Source organism: Meriones unguiculatus, chromosome 3 (genome assembly GCF_030254825.1).
Source record: "Meriones unguiculatus strain TT.TT164.6M chromosome 3, Bangor_MerUng_6.1, whole genome shotgun sequence".
NCBI lineage: Eukaryota > Metazoa > Chordata > Mammalia > Rodentia > Muridae > Meriones > Meriones unguiculatus.
This window is the reverse complement of record NC_083351.1, coordinates 166,603,201-166,620,216: the sequence shown is the minus strand read 5'-3', so window position 1 is coordinate 166,620,216 and position 17,016 is coordinate 166,603,201. Positions and strand designations below refer to the sequence as shown.

Sequence of the window (17,016 nt, the reverse complement as noted above, 5' to 3'; positions counted from 1 at the left end):
AAACAGCACAGGCTCTAAGACCAACAATCAATAAATGGGACCTCATGATATTGAAAAGCTGCTGTAAAGCAAAGGATACTGTCATCATAACAAAATGACAGCCTACAGATTGGGAAAAGATTTTCACCAACCTTAAATCTGACAGAGGGCTAGTATCCAGAATATATAAAGAACTCTCAAGAAGTTAAACAGCAAACAATCAAGTAATCCAATTATGAAATGGGGTACAGAGCTAAACAGAGAATTCTCAATAGAGGAATACTGAATGGCAGAGAAACACTTAAAGAAATGCTCGACATCCTTAGTCTTCAGGGAAATGCAAATCAAAACGACCCTGAGAGTTCACCTTACACCCATCAGAATAGTTAAGATGAAAAACTCAAGTGAGAACACATGCGGGAGACTTGTACAACCATTTTGGAAATCAACCTGGTGCTTTCTCAGACAACTGGGAATAGTGCTACCTGAAGGACATTTAGATTTATTTGTGATAGTCAGAATCTGGAAACAACCCCAATGCCCCTCAGTTGAGGAATGGATACAGATATTGTGGTACATTTACACAATGGAATACTACCCAGCAATTAAACACAAGGAAATCAAGAAATTTGCAGGCATATGGTGGGAACTAGGAAAGATCATCCTCAGTGAGCTATCCCAGTAGCAGAAAGATACACATGGTATATACTTACTTATAAGTGGATAATAGACATATAATATAAGATAACCATACTAAAATCTGTACACCTAAAGAAGCTAAGGAAGGAGGACCCTAGGAAAGATGATTAATCCTCATTTAGAAAGGCAAATTGGATTGACATTGGAAGAGGGAGGAAAAAGGGAACAGGACAGGAGCGTTCCACAGAGGGCCTCTGAAAGATTCTACACAGCAGGGTATTAAAGAGATGCTGAGACTCATAGCCAAACTTTGGGCAGAGTGAAGGGGATTTTATGAAAGAAGGGGGAGATAGAAAGACCTGGAGGGAACTGGTGCTCCACAAGGAGAACAACAGAACCACAAAATCTGGGCCCAGAGGGCTTTTCTGAGACTTATACTCCAACCACAAACCATTCATGGAGATAATCTTAGAACCCTTGCACAGATATAGTCCATGGCATTTCAGTCTTCAAATGGGCCTCCTAGTAAGAGGAACAAGGGCTGTCTCTGACATAAACTCAGTACCTGACTCTATGACTACCTCCCCTGCTGGGTAGGGGGGCAGCCATACTAGGCCACAGAGGAAGAAAATGCTGGCAGTCCTGATGAGACCTAATAGGCTAGGGTCAGGTGGAAGGGGAGGCAGACCTCCCCTATCAGTGGACTAGGGAATGGGCAAGACAGGAGAAGAGGCAGGGAGGGTAGGATTGTGAGAGGACAAGGGGGAGAGCTACAGCTGGGATAAAAAGTGAAGAAATTGTAATAAATTAAAAAGTAATATTGAAAAGGGGGAAATATGGTTCCTATCATTCTGAGAAATAATCCATTGTATTTTATTTGACTTTCTTCTATAAATTCTTATGGATAACTATGGTAATAATTTTGAAAGGCACCCCTGACTCTGAAATAATTACAAACACATCATAGGTAAAACCACCTCAGAGTTCACTACCCACAATTCTTTTTCAACTATGGTTTTAATAAATGGTTGTTGCTGACGACGACAACAACAACAACAACAAAAACATGTTCTAGGTGTTCAATACATAATTCAATGGAGAAGAAAACAATTGAGAAATATATCATTTTATTGATATCTTATTATACAGAAAATACAGGGCATATAATGGCTAGAACAAGGGAGATTTTTCTTCTTATATACATCAATATAGAGACCACAACTGAAGACATAAAATAAACATCTTTTGTAAATAAAATATTTTCTGCAGGACAGGGACTTATGTGGTATCAGACACCTTTATATACACTATGGCTACTTCATAGAGTTTGGGAGTCCACAGGAATATGGTCCTAGAGACATGTGGCATGCGGGATGGATGTATTGGTTTGTGGTTATAGTCTCACCCAAACAAGATCAAGGTTAGCCCGGAGTACATGAGGCTTTCAACTAAAAAGGAAACTAGGTTTTAAGACTGGAAGGAAAATAAGCATTGAAAAGCCTGTTCACTCTTTCCTGTATTGTCTTCTCCTTCTCTTCAGTCACCTCTCATGGGTCCATGGTGCCTTATGGCCTGAGTGTACTGGATATTAATTGTCTGTGATCCATTAATACCCCCTTCATATTCACAGGAGCTGTGTCTATGTTGCTCACTTTAGCTTTAAGTTTTAGAGCATGTGAAAGAACCACACAAGACATTTGTAACTATTGTGCAGGCAGGAAAAGGACATGAATGAAAGAAGTGTCACCGAAATTGTCATTTTTATGGATGCCAAATTGGCCAGGAACTTTGTCTCACTCAATCTATATATATATATCATTGTTTTTCCATCCATTGTGTCATGGAACCCTCCAGATCATGGCAATGAGGGTGATAACTGAAACAATAGCCAGGAGGTAGAACATCCAGGTTTACAGTTGCAGGACAAGGCCGCTGGCTACCCCGTCCTGACAGAACTTACTTATAAAGGCAAAACTTTCTTTCTGACTCATCAAAACCCCTGTTCCCAAAGTCCCATTGTTCTCAATGTTACCTGCTGTCTCCTATATCCAACTCAGCAAACATCATTTGGATTCTAAACTTGAACAGAGCCTGAAGCCACAAGCTCTGGACATCCAAAATGAGAGATGTGTCCCAAGCCTCCCACTGCTTCAAATGCAGAAGTTAGGTTTCTCTATTCACCGCTGCCTCCTCTGGCAAAGACACAGTCGGAATCCCACGCCATAGACACAGCGCTCTCCACATCTAGGGCACATATGTGTAGCAAAGGAGATGCACTTGGGCTGCCGTATGGCCCTGAGTCTATCTATTTGCTCAGCACATAGTTGGGCAAATCTTTCTGTGGAGACATAACCGAAGTCATCATAGCACTCAAGAGGGGCAGGGTACTTTTCCACATTCATCTTGCTCAAGTTGGCTGTGTGCTGCAAAAGGTTCCTCAGGATGGGCATGGAGAAGTCATTGCAATAGAAATTGACCTTGGCCAGCTGGGAGCTCTTGCTGAGGGCAGGTATGAGCACAGTGAGATGAGAGTCCTTCATCCTACAACATTTCAAGTCCAGGGACTGCAAAGTGTCTGCCACCTTCTCTAGGAGGACTCGGAGAGGCATAAGTTCCAAAGCCTTTAAGGGCACACCTTTCATGTCCAGATGTTTCAGCTCAAAGAGCTTTGAACACTCAGAGAAGTAGTTCAGGTCTACCTGTGAAATGTCACAGTAAGTCATGGACAGGGTCTCCAACGGGGTCATCAGGCATCTAGGGATATAGACCAGGAGGTTAGTTCTGGAAAATGATGTTGGAGAGTATAGGATGGGATTTACACAGAGGTAGAAGCAGCCCAGTGACCCGAGGTAGATTCAAGGGCATCATTTTAGATGCTTCCTGTTGGAATCTCCTCTATCAAAACAAACTGACATTTCTTCTCTTGGCCTTACTCTCAAGCACAAAACCATTTCAGCCCATAAGCCCTGAAAACACACATACGGAGTTCCAAACCATGAAAGTCCTGGCAGGCTCTAGGGACACTTCTTGTGTGCTCACTGCACTCTATATTCCATCAGTCTGCACAGTCACACTTGTAGTAATTTAACATCCTCACTATCCCCATTGTCCCAGGCACTCATCTCTACTTAAGCTCAAAACCTGTCACCCATGGGAAATTTGGGGAGGCTGATGCTGATCTCACAGACCTGAGTTCAGAGCTCGCCTCAACCACTGTGCTTGTGAGTCCACCAATTCCTCACTACACTCTCCCCTTCCTGTTCCCTTTCCATTGGATTGGGTGGGCACCATTCCAAGAATTACATCCCATCCTTACTGAAGCTGACCTTCAGTCTTCTGATTCTTGATAGCTTACTTGACACACTGATTCAATATACATAGAAACAACATATAACTTGTGTATTCTAGAGGCCTAAGTGTTTGTTCCCACTGATGTGCAGGCCTCATAAATGACTAATCCTTAAAACTAAATAGAAAGGTCAGCTCTGGTAGCTGACACAGCTCTCTATCCTTCCTTACCTGAGGAGCTGATTGATGCGGTCTCTGAGAAAGTAGACACTCTTTAAGGAGAGGTGCTGAAGACAGTTGAATCTGGAGAACTGAGAAATGAACTTGTGGATACACTTGTCTTCCCTGTCTGTTGTCCTGTTGCTAATCTTGAAGACATTCTTGGAGATGGGTGCCAGTAAGAGTTTGTGAAGATTTCTCATCTGGCCCAGGCAAGGAGCAAAGTCTGCCAGCATAAACACATTCCAGTGTGTGTTCAGTTCGAATTCTCGGATATGCTCTGGATGAAAAACATTCAGGACCTCTTTAATAACGTGGATAGGCTGAGCCCAGATAGTCATTTGTGGACAGCAGAACTGGATGGAGTCCTTTCTCTGCTGGGCCCACTGCAAGAAGCATGTTTGTTCTTCATCTACACGTGGCCTGAGGCAAAGGTCAGCTACCACCTTCAGGCACCGCCTCAGTGCATATCTGGGAAGGACCTTCACTACTTGCTGCTCATCTGGGGTCTCTGCTGAGCAGTCACCATCCTCTTCACCAGTCCATATGCTCCAGAATTCATGGTGCTTTTTCCTCAGGTCAAGAACCTGAAGTTTTCCCCTCCTGTGGGTAAAACATGTCAAATGTCAGCTACATGGCAAGACCCCACACTGACTCAGCATTTCCTCCACATCTCTAAACTCAGCTCTAACTCCTGCCAAGGTGGGTGTTTTTTCATCAGCCACTTCCCACCCTGCAGAAGCTTTCCCTTTGCTGCACAGATAGCCCTGGTAACTTTCCTTGATCTAAGTAACTCAGTTTCCCCTTAGTCCCATTACTACTGATTGGGGCAGGCCAGGGATTGCTCATTTTCCTGTGTGGCTACATCTGCTCCAAGCTCTGATATAGGCAACAGTCCTTAGCACAAGCAAAGAACAGCTTCCAAACGCCCTGTATCTCTATCCAATGATCAATCAGGAGCCTCTGATACTCTCAAGAAGAAGCCATTCTCCCTGACCCCACAATATCTTCCCTCTTATCCATAGGCTCCATTCCACAGAACTTGCTTATTGCTTACCTGGGGTGAAACTTTCTTTGCAGCCATGTATCTACTCCTGATAGAACTGCCTTGAAGGTTTCCAAGTAAGGGGTCTTCATCAGTGCCCCCACAGGGAGACAGGGGAAAGGCCAGGCTGCCACCATTGCCTTCACAGTTGTAGTGTGTCTGCCAGTCAAGGCCTCCTTGAACAGTGCTGGCAAGAGCTCCATGGGCAGTTTGTCCAGAGCTGACATGTCCAAGGTCTCATCTCTCAGCAGAGCCTGCCTTGCCAGCTTCAGGAGTGTGGGTGGTGTCTGAGCACTCATCCCGGAAGGTCTTCAGTCAGAAGGATCCTGGGGAGGCATTTAGGGGAGAATACATTGTCACAATCCAGTTTAGAAAAGCCCCTCACTATTAGAAAAAACACTCAAAGTCAGAGTTACTGCTTTGATGATGGTGGAGACATCAGCTTAAGCCATTGTCCTCATAGGAGGTCTCAAAGTGAATCTCCCTCACTGAGAAGCACAGCCAAGATTACACATTCCCCAGTGTTCCATCCAACCCTTACCAATGCCCCACTCAATCACATCCCCATTGGGCAGGGGTCCCCTGTAGTCTGAAAGCTGAATACCATCTTTGTGTGCAAACCAGACATAGATCATGTCTCAAGTCCTGGGACAACAGAACATGGGAGGTTGACACACCCATCCTACCCATAATTTTTCTAAAACATGGAAACCGCCTGTGAAAAAACTGAGAAGATCCTGGAAATGGGGTTGATACTGCATCCTGTATTAATTAAAGTTGTGTCAAGAATATGAATTTAAATCTAAACCTTGTCTTTAGCAGGTTCATATGAGGAGACAGGAATGAAAAATACTGTCACAGAAAGCCATCAAAGACAACTTTTCAACATTGCGTGGTAAGGATGCAGAAGTTTAACACTCTTCAGTGGATGGTTCCTGACTGGGGGCAGGTAGGGAAGAACTTGTGATTCTTCAAGAGGCTGGCCACCTGAACTTTGAGCATGTTCCAGTGAGTGTATTGGCCACACAAAGTGATTTTTTTTTTGATTGGTGGGATTTGGGGAGGTTGACCTGTGTGAACTGGGAAGTGAGTGTGCTCAGGGTTCAATGACGTGAAATTGCCCAATAATCAATAAAAATATTGCAAATTTTAAAAGTAGTTTTAAATCATATACATCCAGAAAAAAAGGCTTTAGAAACTTAAGTAAGTAAATAAATAAACAAATGAATAAATAAATGACTTCCCCATCTTGGGCCTAATCTCTCTGTTTCAGGAGCCCTGGTCCTTTGGATCAAAGTGATTTACCTCTTCTGAGCACTGATAAGCACAGGGTCTCTGGATCCCAGCAGAGCCAGGCTGTCAGAACAGTCTTCAAGTCACTGAGGGAATGACTCCTCTGTCTCCCATTAAGCCTTTATATACCACCCTGCCAGCCCCTCCCTATTTCAGCCCCACCTACCAACCACAAGCTGCCATCTGCTTGCATATTTGAGTCCACACACTTAATCCCACCTTGGGTTTTCCCATTCTCTAGATTGAATCAAGCATCCAGTGTCAATGCAAACACAACCAAGAATAGGATAAAAATCATGAGAACACATACTAATTCCTGAACCTTGAATTTTGATTTGCTTGCTTATTCATTTACTCTTCTATTTGCTCTTGTTGTCCTTGTTTTTGAATTGTGTTCTGACAACATTGTTCTGTAAGTAAGGTTAATTTAGAATTCCAATTCACAGGGATCCTCCTGCCTCAGCCTTCCTGCTGGGAGGATTACTATATGAGCCAACTACCCTGGCTGTGTTTATACATTTGTGACCACCATGGTTCAGAGTGGGAGTCAGCAGGGTGCAGGAAGTGTTAACCTGTTCCTAAAATATACACTTACTTGTCTACTCTGCAATCGAGAGCTGAGCTTCATGCTTTGCCAATCTTTTTGTTTGGTAGCTACTCAGAGACTTACATCAATTAATAATGTTATTACTTCAGAAATAGCCACACAGTGACCATTCCAACACCACACTCAGATTACATCATTTTAACCAGATAAACATAATCGATTATGTCCCAAGTGTATGGCATTGTATCTAGGAGACGAGGCAAAGCACTTTAAGCTAATTGGCTAGGATTAGGGTAGGGAATGTCATAAGTGCTTTCCAGCTGTGTGGAAATAAGGAATATAGCAAAATGTTGTGATCTTTAACACAAGCAGAACATGCATTTGTCATCTATTGTTTGATTCTAAACAGCAAGTAGGAACTATTGAATTGTATTCTGGTGTCAAGCATGGAGGGATTGAGAATTTGGTCTTAATTTCACCTTACAATCAAAATGGAGACTTGAAGATAAAATGGCTTCTGATATGCTGAGAGACCAAAAGATTAAAAATTAACAGCTATTATTAATATTTAAGGCCTGAACTAAGTGGGTGGAGAGGTCTAGTAATACCTGCCATACTGCATTCTTTTCCCACTCACTAGAGATACAATTGCTAGGAAAGTGGACCATCCCCCCTAGGGAGGGACACCAGATCATTAATGGTTTGGGGACCTTCATATAGCTAATCAATTCAAAATACAGCATTTTGACCAATAGATGCTTGCCAGACAAGAATCACCCCTGCCTTGGGCATTCTGGGAGGAACCAGAATCTTTAAATCACCCAACTATCCTGAGCCCGGACTCTTGGCTCTCACCACTATGGTGGTGGGGGGTGTGAGCCCAAGCTGCAGCTTGTAATGATTTGCAATTTAAAAGATCCTCATATGGTATCAATGGACTCGGCTCCTGGTGGTGGTCTTACGGGATATCAAGATTCGGGCAAAACGGTGAGAAAGGTGACAGCAAGAGTTAACTGAGGAGCCACAATCATGCTAAGGACTAAAGTAGGTCTCTGCAGAGGGGCTTTAGAGTGTAAGCAGGTCATAACAATATTTGGCAGGGTGTTCTGTGCCAGGAATTCAGGTAGCACAATCCTTGCTTGGCATTCACAAAACCATAGGTGATATCTAGACTTGAACTACACAGGTTGGAACATGCCTATCCTCTGAGAATGTGAGAGTTTAAGTGTACAGGGCTCAAAAGTTCAATGTCTTCATTGACTATAATTGGAAATTTGGGGGTGCACTGCACTTTCTCACAACATTTCACAAAGTGTATCAGGGAGGTAAATGCCACCAGTGGTTCTGAGGAAGTTGGGTGTTATTTCAGAAAGGGAGGATCACCAGACATGGAGAGATGCTCCATGGTTAGGAGAGCACTCTGCCATTATAGAATGCCCAATTCATTGCCCAGCATGTATGGTGGTGCCTTGAAATATACTATAACTTGAGTGCAAAGGAATCTGCTGACTTTTCCTGGACTTAATGGGCACAATTATGTTCATGTGGACATGCACACAAGCACACACACACACACACACACACACACACACACACACACATACAAACACAAATGGAGAGAGAATTATGAGCCTGGAAAGAGAGAGAGACTTTGACACACTCTGTACTAATTGGAACATCTCTGTCAAATCCTCCCCTCAGGGATCAGGGAACCCTGTGGAAGAGGAGGAAGAAAGACTGTGAGAACCAGATGGAATGGAGGACACCAAGGAAACCAGGCCTTCTTAAACCAAGAAGAAGAATGCACATATGAACCAAGAGAGAATGAGGCAGCATGCACAGGACATGCAAGGGTCTGTACCACATGGGGTGTCAGTGTGGAGAGGAGTGGACAGCAGCTTCCATACCTAACCTAGAAGCAAGGGATAACCTATTGCAAATGGGAATTGAGTTCCTTCAAATGGAGTCTCCCCAAGAATACAAACCCCACTCTGACCAGCAGGCCCAGTGACAAACTATTGATGCCAACACAAAGTGAACTCAGTGGCATCTTTGGAGTTTCTTGGTCTCATAATGGTTTATCAGGACCTTCCTTTACTTTTTATATTACATTCCTTGTATATTATGTCTACCAATTTTGTGGTTTTCTGTTATTGTTGTTTATTGTTATTTATTTATTTATTGTTTTTGTATAAGGAGAAGAATTGGGAAGAAGAGTGAGTGGAGAGGAGAAATGGGAGAATGGTATGGTGCCCCACCCCCTGAGAGATAAACAACAAAGAGGAGGGAGGTGGAAAGAAACTGATGCAGAGAAAGCCAGTTTTATGTTTTCACGGGATTTGTTTATGTGCGAAAGTGTCCTCTATCTGCATCTATGTGACTCATACTTTTTTTAAGACACGGCTTCTCTGTGTAGCCTTGACTGCCCTGGATCAGACTGGCTTTAAACTCACAGGGATCTGCATGTCTCTGTCTCCCTGAGGGCTAGGATTACAAAAGAGTATCACTGTGCCCACCTCCTCAAGATCTATTCTAGAATTTTTTTCCTTTGTTGGTTTGTTTATTTTCTCCTATTCCAATTTGTTTGTTTTTGTTTTATTTTCTTATAATTCTTTTTCTGTTTCTATGTTTTTTGTTGGACTTTCAAAACATGGTTTCTCTCTGTAACTCTGGCTTTCCTGGAACTCACTTTGTAGCACATGCTGGACTCAACTCAGAGATCTCCTGACTCTGCCTCCTGAGTGCTGGGATTAAAGGTGTGTATCACCACACCTGGCTCCCTCCCTCTCTCTCCACTTTTTAAGATTTAATTATTGTGTATGTGAGTGCATCTCTGCATGTACATCTGCAGGATAAAAGAGGACAGCAGATCACATTATACATATGTTGGCTGGAAATTGAACCCAGGACTACCGGATAAACAAACAGTGCTCTTAACCAGTGAGCCATCTCTCCTTTGACCTGGATCCTTATTATTATTCTTCAAATACCTGTTTTTCTACTTAGGGAAGAAAAGAGAGTGTAAATTGGGATGGAAGGAAAGGTGGGGAGGATCACAGAGGACCTGGTTGACAAGACGCCATAATCAGAATGTATTGTATGAAAAAAAATCTATTTTCAATAAATGAAGAGCACTGAAAATACCTGAGGCAATGACTGAGCAGTCAAAAGCACTGGCTTTCTTAACAATGAGCCATTTCCATTTCCCAGCATCCACATGGCAGCTCTCAAATATCTGCAAATCAATTTTTTGAAGAAAACTTCTGACCTCCAGAAGACACAAAACTAATCTGTTTTGTTCCAAGTATATCTAGGAGGGTAGACAAAGCACTTTTAGCTAACTGGCTGGGATTTAGTATAGCTCTTGAGGGTTTTTCAGCTTTCAGAGAGTAAGAAACATACCAGGCTGTTGTGATCTTTAACACAAGCAGAACATGCATTTGTCATCTATTGTTTGATTCTAAACAGCAAGTAGGAACTGCTGAATTGTATTCTGGTGTCAGGCATGGAGGGCCTGAGAACTTGGTCTTAATTTCACCTTACAATCAAAATGGAGATTTAAAGACAACATGGCTTCTGATATGCTAAAGGTGACAGCAAGTGTTAACAGAGGAGACACAGTCATGCTATCAACGAGGGTAGGTTTCTAGAGAGGGGCTATAGAGTTCAAGCAGGTCATAACAATATTTGACAGAGCTTTCTGTAGCTGGAACTCAGGTAGTGCAATCCTTGCTTGGCATTCACAAAACCATAGGTGACATCGAGACACGTTCTATACTTGTGGGAACATGCCTGTATTCCCAGAATGTGAGAGTTTGAGTAGAAAAGGGTTCAGAAGTTCAGTGTCACCTTCAGCTACAATACGAAGTTTGAAACAGCCTGGATTGGACTACACTTTCTCACAACATTTCACAGGTGTATCAGGGAGGGAAATGCCACAGGACATTTTCAGGAAGTTGGGTTGGATTTCAGAAAGGGAGGATCACTGGACAGGGAGAGAAGTTCAGGGGTTAGGGGAACACCCTGGTATTGCAGAATGCCCAAGATCAGTGTCCAGCACATATGGTGGTAAGTTGAAATTTCAACAACAACTTGAATGCTGACCTTTCCTGGATTTAATGAGCACAATTACATTCATGTGAACAGGCACACAAACACACACACACACACACACACACATACAACACAAATGGAGAGAGAAAGATGAAGATAGAAAGAGGAAATCTTGACATACTCTGTAATAATTGGACATCTGTGTCAAATCCTCTCCTCAGGGATCAGGGAACCCTGTGGAAGAGGAGGAAGAAAGACTGTGAGAACCAGATGGAATGGAAGACACCAAGGAAACCAGGCCTTCTTAAACCCAGAAGAAGAATGCACATATGAATCCAGAGAGACTGAGGCAGCATGCACAGGGCCTGCATGGGTCTATACCACATGAGGTGTCAATGTGGAGAGGAGTGGACAGAAGCTCCCATCCTTAACCCAGAAGCTAGAGATAAGCTATTGCAAATGGGAATTGAGTTCCCTCAAATGGAGTCTCCCTGAGGATACAAACCCCACTCTGATCAACAGGCCCAGTGACCAAATGTCGATGCCTACACAAAATGAACACAGTGGCATCGTTGGAGGTTGTTGGTCTCATAATGTTTTCTCAGAATTTTTCTTTACTTTTTATATTATTGGACCTTTGCTTGTTAGTTTGTCTACCAAGTCTGTGGGTGTTTTTTGTTGTTGTTGTTGTTTTATTTTTTATTTCTTTATTTAGTTTTTGTTTTTGAGTAAGGAGTGGAAAGGGGAAGAAGAGTGAGAAGAAAGAAGAAATAGTAGCATGGCGGGTGGCCTCCTTAAAAAGAAATATCAGAGATGAAGGAAGGGGAAAAAAATGAAGCAGAGAAAGCCAATTTTGTGTTATTTCGGGATTCATGGTGTGTATGTGTGTGTGTGTGTAAGTGTCCTGCACCTACATGTATATGACTCATGCTTTTTTGTTTTCTTTGTTTTTCAAGACAGGGCTGCTTTTGTATACCCTTTTCTGTCCTGGCCTCAGGCTGACCTCAAACTCACAGAGAACTGCCTGGCTCTGCACCCCTGAGTGCTGGGATTACAGAAGAGTACCAACTCCTCGTGCTTTATCCTTGGATTATGTGTTTGTTGGTTTCTTCTTCGTATTCTCCTATTCTGATTTGTTTTTGTTTTATTTTCTTATACTTCTATTCCTGTTAGTGTGTTTGTGTGTTGGTGTTTCAAGGCATGGTTTCTCTGTGTAACTCTAGCTGTCCTGGAACTCACTTTGTAGACCATGCTCCACTCAACTTACAGAGATCTCCTGAATCTGCCTCCTGGGTGCTGGGATTAAAGGTGTGTACCACCAAACCTGGTCTCTCTCTCTCTCCCTTTTTGAAGATTTAATTATTTTATGTATGTGAGTGCTCCTCTGCATGTACATCTGCATGAGAGAAGAGGACATCAGATCACATTATACATGTGGTTGCTGGGAATTGAACCCAGGACCTCTGGAAGAACAAACAGTGCTCTTAACCACTGAGCCATCTCTCCAACCCCCTGGATCCTTTGTCTTCTTAGGGAAAAGAAGAGAGTGTTGATTGGAATGAAAGAGAATGTAGGGAGAGTCACAGAAGAGCTAGTGGACAAAAAGCCATAACCAGAATGTAGTGTACAAAAAATATATATATCTATTTTCAATAAATGAAGAGCAGTGAAAAAGGCCTGGAGCAATGACTAAGTGGTCCAGAGCACTGACAGCTCTTACAGAGGAGCCAGGTCCATTTCCCAGCATCCACATGGCAGCTCTCAAATGACTGCAACCCCATTTTCTGAAGCTAAGTTCTCACCTCCAGAAGATACATATAATTCTCCATGGTGCACAGACAATAACTGTTTGTTTTGTCTTTTTTTTTTTCCTCTATTTTTTTGTGTTTTGTTTGAGACAGGGTTTCTTCTGTAGACCAAGCTATGCTCAGTCTCACAGAAATCTGTCTACCTTTGCCTCTCCCAGTGCTGGGATTAAAGGCACGCACCATCATACCAACTTAAAGCTGTTAAAAAGAAATAGTTTAAACATTACATAAATATGTTTTTGAATTTTTGATATAACTAATTATCTTGTATTTTATGTGCATTGGTGTTTTGCCAGTATGTAAGTCTCTGTGGAAGTGTTGGATCCCCTGGAACTGGATCACACACAGTTTTGGGCTGTCTTCTTGTGCTGGGAAGTGAACCTGGGGTCTCTGGAAGAGCAGCTAGTGCCCTTAAGTGCTGAGCCATTACTCCAGCCTCTACTATGTAAACCTTAAGAAGAAATTAGGAAGGACTAGAGTGGCACATTGTCTAGACATGATGCCACCAAGAATGGGAGCTTGACAGGGAGAAGCTTCATACTACAAAAGGAGGCAGGAGGCTGGAGAGATGACTCAGTGGTTAAGAGCACTGAATGCTCTTGAAGAGGACCTGAGTTCAATTCACTGCACTCATAGGACAGCTCACAACTGTCTGTAACTCCTGTTCCAGACTCCAACAACTTCACACAGACATACATGCAGTCAAAACAGCAATCTCACAAAATAAACATAAATAACTTCTATGAAAAAAAAAAAAACAAAAATCATGTTCTGCCTTGGCATGATTAACACAGTAAGAGTGGCCATCTTTCCAAAAGCAAACTAGAGATTCAATGCAATTCCCATCAAATTACCAACACAATTCTTTACAAACCTTGAAAGAAAAATTCTCAAATTCACATAGAATAGAAGAAAAGCAGAATAAAAAAAAAAGTTCCTCTACAATAAAAGAGTGTCTGGAGGTGTCTCTATCCATGATCCTGACCTATACTGTAGAACATCAGTAATAAAAACTGCATGGTGCTGACAGAGAAAGATTGGAGGATCAATGGAATGGAATAAAAGGCTCAGAGACAAACCCACATACTTATGGAAACCTGATTTTTGACAAAGATGCAAAATCCATGCAAAGGAAAAAGACAGCATCTTCAACACATGGTGCTGGCTTACCTGGATGTCTGCAGGCAGAAAAATAAAAATAGATCCATATATATCACCATGTACAAAACTAAAGTTGAAGTGGATCAAAGACTTTAACCTAAAACCAGACACACTAAATCAGTTACAAGAAAAGTGGGGAAGAGCCTAGAACTCATTGGCACAGGAGACAACTCCCTGAACAGAACACAAACAGCACAGGCTCTAAGACCAACAATCAATAAATGGGACCTCATGATATTGAAAAGCTGCTGTAAAGCAAAGGATACTGTCATCATAACAAAATGACAGCCTACAGATTGGGAAAAGATTTTCACCAACCTTAAATCTGACAGAGGGCTAGTATCCAGAATATATAAAGAACTCAAGAAGTTAAACAGCAAACAATCAAGTAATCCAATTATGAAATGGGGTACAGAGCTAAACAGAGAATTCTCAATAGAGGAATACTGAATGGCAGAGAAACACTTAAAGAAATGCTCGACATCCTTAGTCTTCAGGGAAATGCAAATCAAAACGACCCTGAGAGTTCACCTTACACCCATCAGAATAGTTAAGATGAAAAACTCAAGTGAGAACACATGCGGGAGACTTGTACAACCATTTTGGAAATCAACCTGGTGCTTTCTCAGACAACTGGGAATAGTGCTACCTGAAGGACATTTAGATTTATTTGTGATAGTCAGAATCTGGAAACAACCCCAATGCCCCTCAGTTGAGGAATGGATACAGATATTGTGGTACATTTACACAATGGAATACTACCCAGCAATTAAACACAAGGAAATCAAGAAATTTGCAGGCATATGGTGGGAACTAGGAAAGATCATCCTCAGTGAGCTATCCCAGTAGCAGAAAGATACACATGGTATATGCTTACTTATAAGTGGATAATAGACATATAATATAAGATAACCATACTAAAATCTGTACACCTAAAGAAGCTAAGGAAGGAGGACCCTAGGAAAGATGATTAATCCTCATTTAGAAAGGCAAATTGGATTGACATTGGAAGAGGGAGGAAAAAGGGAACAGGACAGGAGCGTTCCACAGAGGGCCTCTGAAAGATTCTACACAGCAGGGTATTAAAGAGATGCTGAGACTCATAGCCAAACTTTGGGCAGAGTGAAGGGGATTTTATGAAAGAAGGGGGAGATAGAAAGACCTGGAGGGAACTGGTGCTCCACAAGGAGAACAACAGAACCACAAAATCTGGGCCCAGAGGGCTTTTCTGAGACTTATACTCCAACCACAAACCATTCATGGAGATAATCTTAGAACCCTTGCACAGATATAGTCCATGGCATTTCAGTCTTCAAATGGGCCTCCTAGTAAGAGGAACAAGGGCTGTCTCTGACATAAACTCAGTACCTGACTCTATGACTACCTCCCCTGCTGGGTAGGGGGGCAGCCATACTAGGCCACAGGGGAAGAAAATGCTGGCAGTCCTGATGAGACCTAATAGGCTAGGGTCAGGTGGAAGGGGAGGCAGACCTCCCCTATCAGTGGACTAGGGAATGGGCAAGACAGGAGAAGAGGCAGGGAGGGTAGGATTGTGAGAGGACAAGGGGGAGAGCTACAGCTGGGATAAAAAGTGAAGAAATTGTAATAAATTAAAAAGTAATATTGAAAAGGGGGAAATATGGTTCCTATCATTCTGAGAAATAATCCATTGTATTTTATTTGACTTTCTTCTATAAATTCTTATGGATAACTATGGTAATAATTTTGAAAGGCACCCCTGACTCTGAAATAATTACAAACACATCATAGGTAAAACCACCTCAGAGTTCACTACCCACAATTCTTTTTCAACTATGGTTTTAATAAATGGTTGTTGCTGACGACAACAACAACAACAACAACAACAAAAACATGTTCTAGGTGTTCAATACATAATTCAATGGAGAAGTAAACAATTGAGAAATATATCATTTTATTGATATCTTATTTTACAGAAAAAGGGCATATAATGGCTAGGACAAGGGAGATTTTTCTTCTTATATACATCAATATAGAGACCACAACTGAAGACATAAAATAAACATCTTTTGTAAATAAAATATTTTCTGCAGGACAGGGACTTATGTGGTATCAGACACCTTTATATACACTATGGCTACTTCATAGAGTTTGGGAGTCCACAGGAATATGGTCCTAGAGACATGTGGCATGCGGGATGGATGTATTGGTTTGTGGTTATAGTCTCACCCAAACAAGATCAAGGTTAGCCCGGAGTACATGAGGCTTTCAACTAAAAAGGAAACTAGGTTTTAAGACTGGAAGGAAAATAAGCATTGAAAAGCCTGTTCACTCTTTCCTGTATTGTCTTCTCCTTCTCTTCAGTCACCTCTCATGGGTCCATGGTGCCTTATGGCTTGAGTGTACTGGATATTAATTGTCTGTGATCCATTAATACCCCCTTCATATTCACAGGAGCTGTGTCTATGTTGCTCACTTTAGCTTTAAGTTTTAGAGCATGTGAAAGAACCACACAAGACATTTGTAACTCTTGTGCAGGCAGGAAAAGGACATGAATCAAAGAAGTGTCACCGAAATTGTCATTTTTATGGATGACAAATTGGCCAGGAACTTTGTCTCACTCAATCTATATATATATATATATCAGTGTTTTTCCATCCATTGTGTCATGGAACCCTCCAGATCATGGCAATGAGGGTGATAACTGAAACAATAGCCAGGAGGTAGAACATCCAGGTTTACAGTTGCAGGACAAGGCCGCTGGCTACCCCGTCCTGACAGAACTTACTTATAAAGGCAAAACTTTCTTTCTGACTCATCAAAACCCCTGTTCCCAAAGTCCCATTGTTCTCAATGTTACCTGCTGTCTCCTATATCCAACTCAGCAAACATCATTTGGATTCTAAACTTGAACAGAGCCTGAAGCCACAAGCTCTGGACATCCAAAATGAGAGATGTGTCCCAAGCCTCCCACTGCTTCAAATGCAGAAGTTAGGTTTCTCTAT

General features: G+C 42.1%; 1 protein-coding gene across 1 annotated transcript; it reads right to left on the bottom strand.

Moving 5' to 3' along the window:
• Window positions 1-2,795: 2,795 nt before the first annotated feature.
• Window positions 2,796-5,469, bottom strand: LOC132652882 (PRAME family member 8-like). Its single transcript, XM_060378819.1, has 3 exons — window positions 5,183-5,469; window positions 4,138-4,728; window positions 2,796-3,372 (listed from the first exon to the last, which is right to left on the bottom strand). The coding sequence occupies exons 1-3, from the start codon at window positions 5,467-5,469 to the stop codon at window positions 2,796-2,798; spliced, it is 1,455 nt and encodes a 484-aa protein (XP_060234802.1).
• Window positions 5,470-17,016: the final 11,547 nt, after the last annotated feature.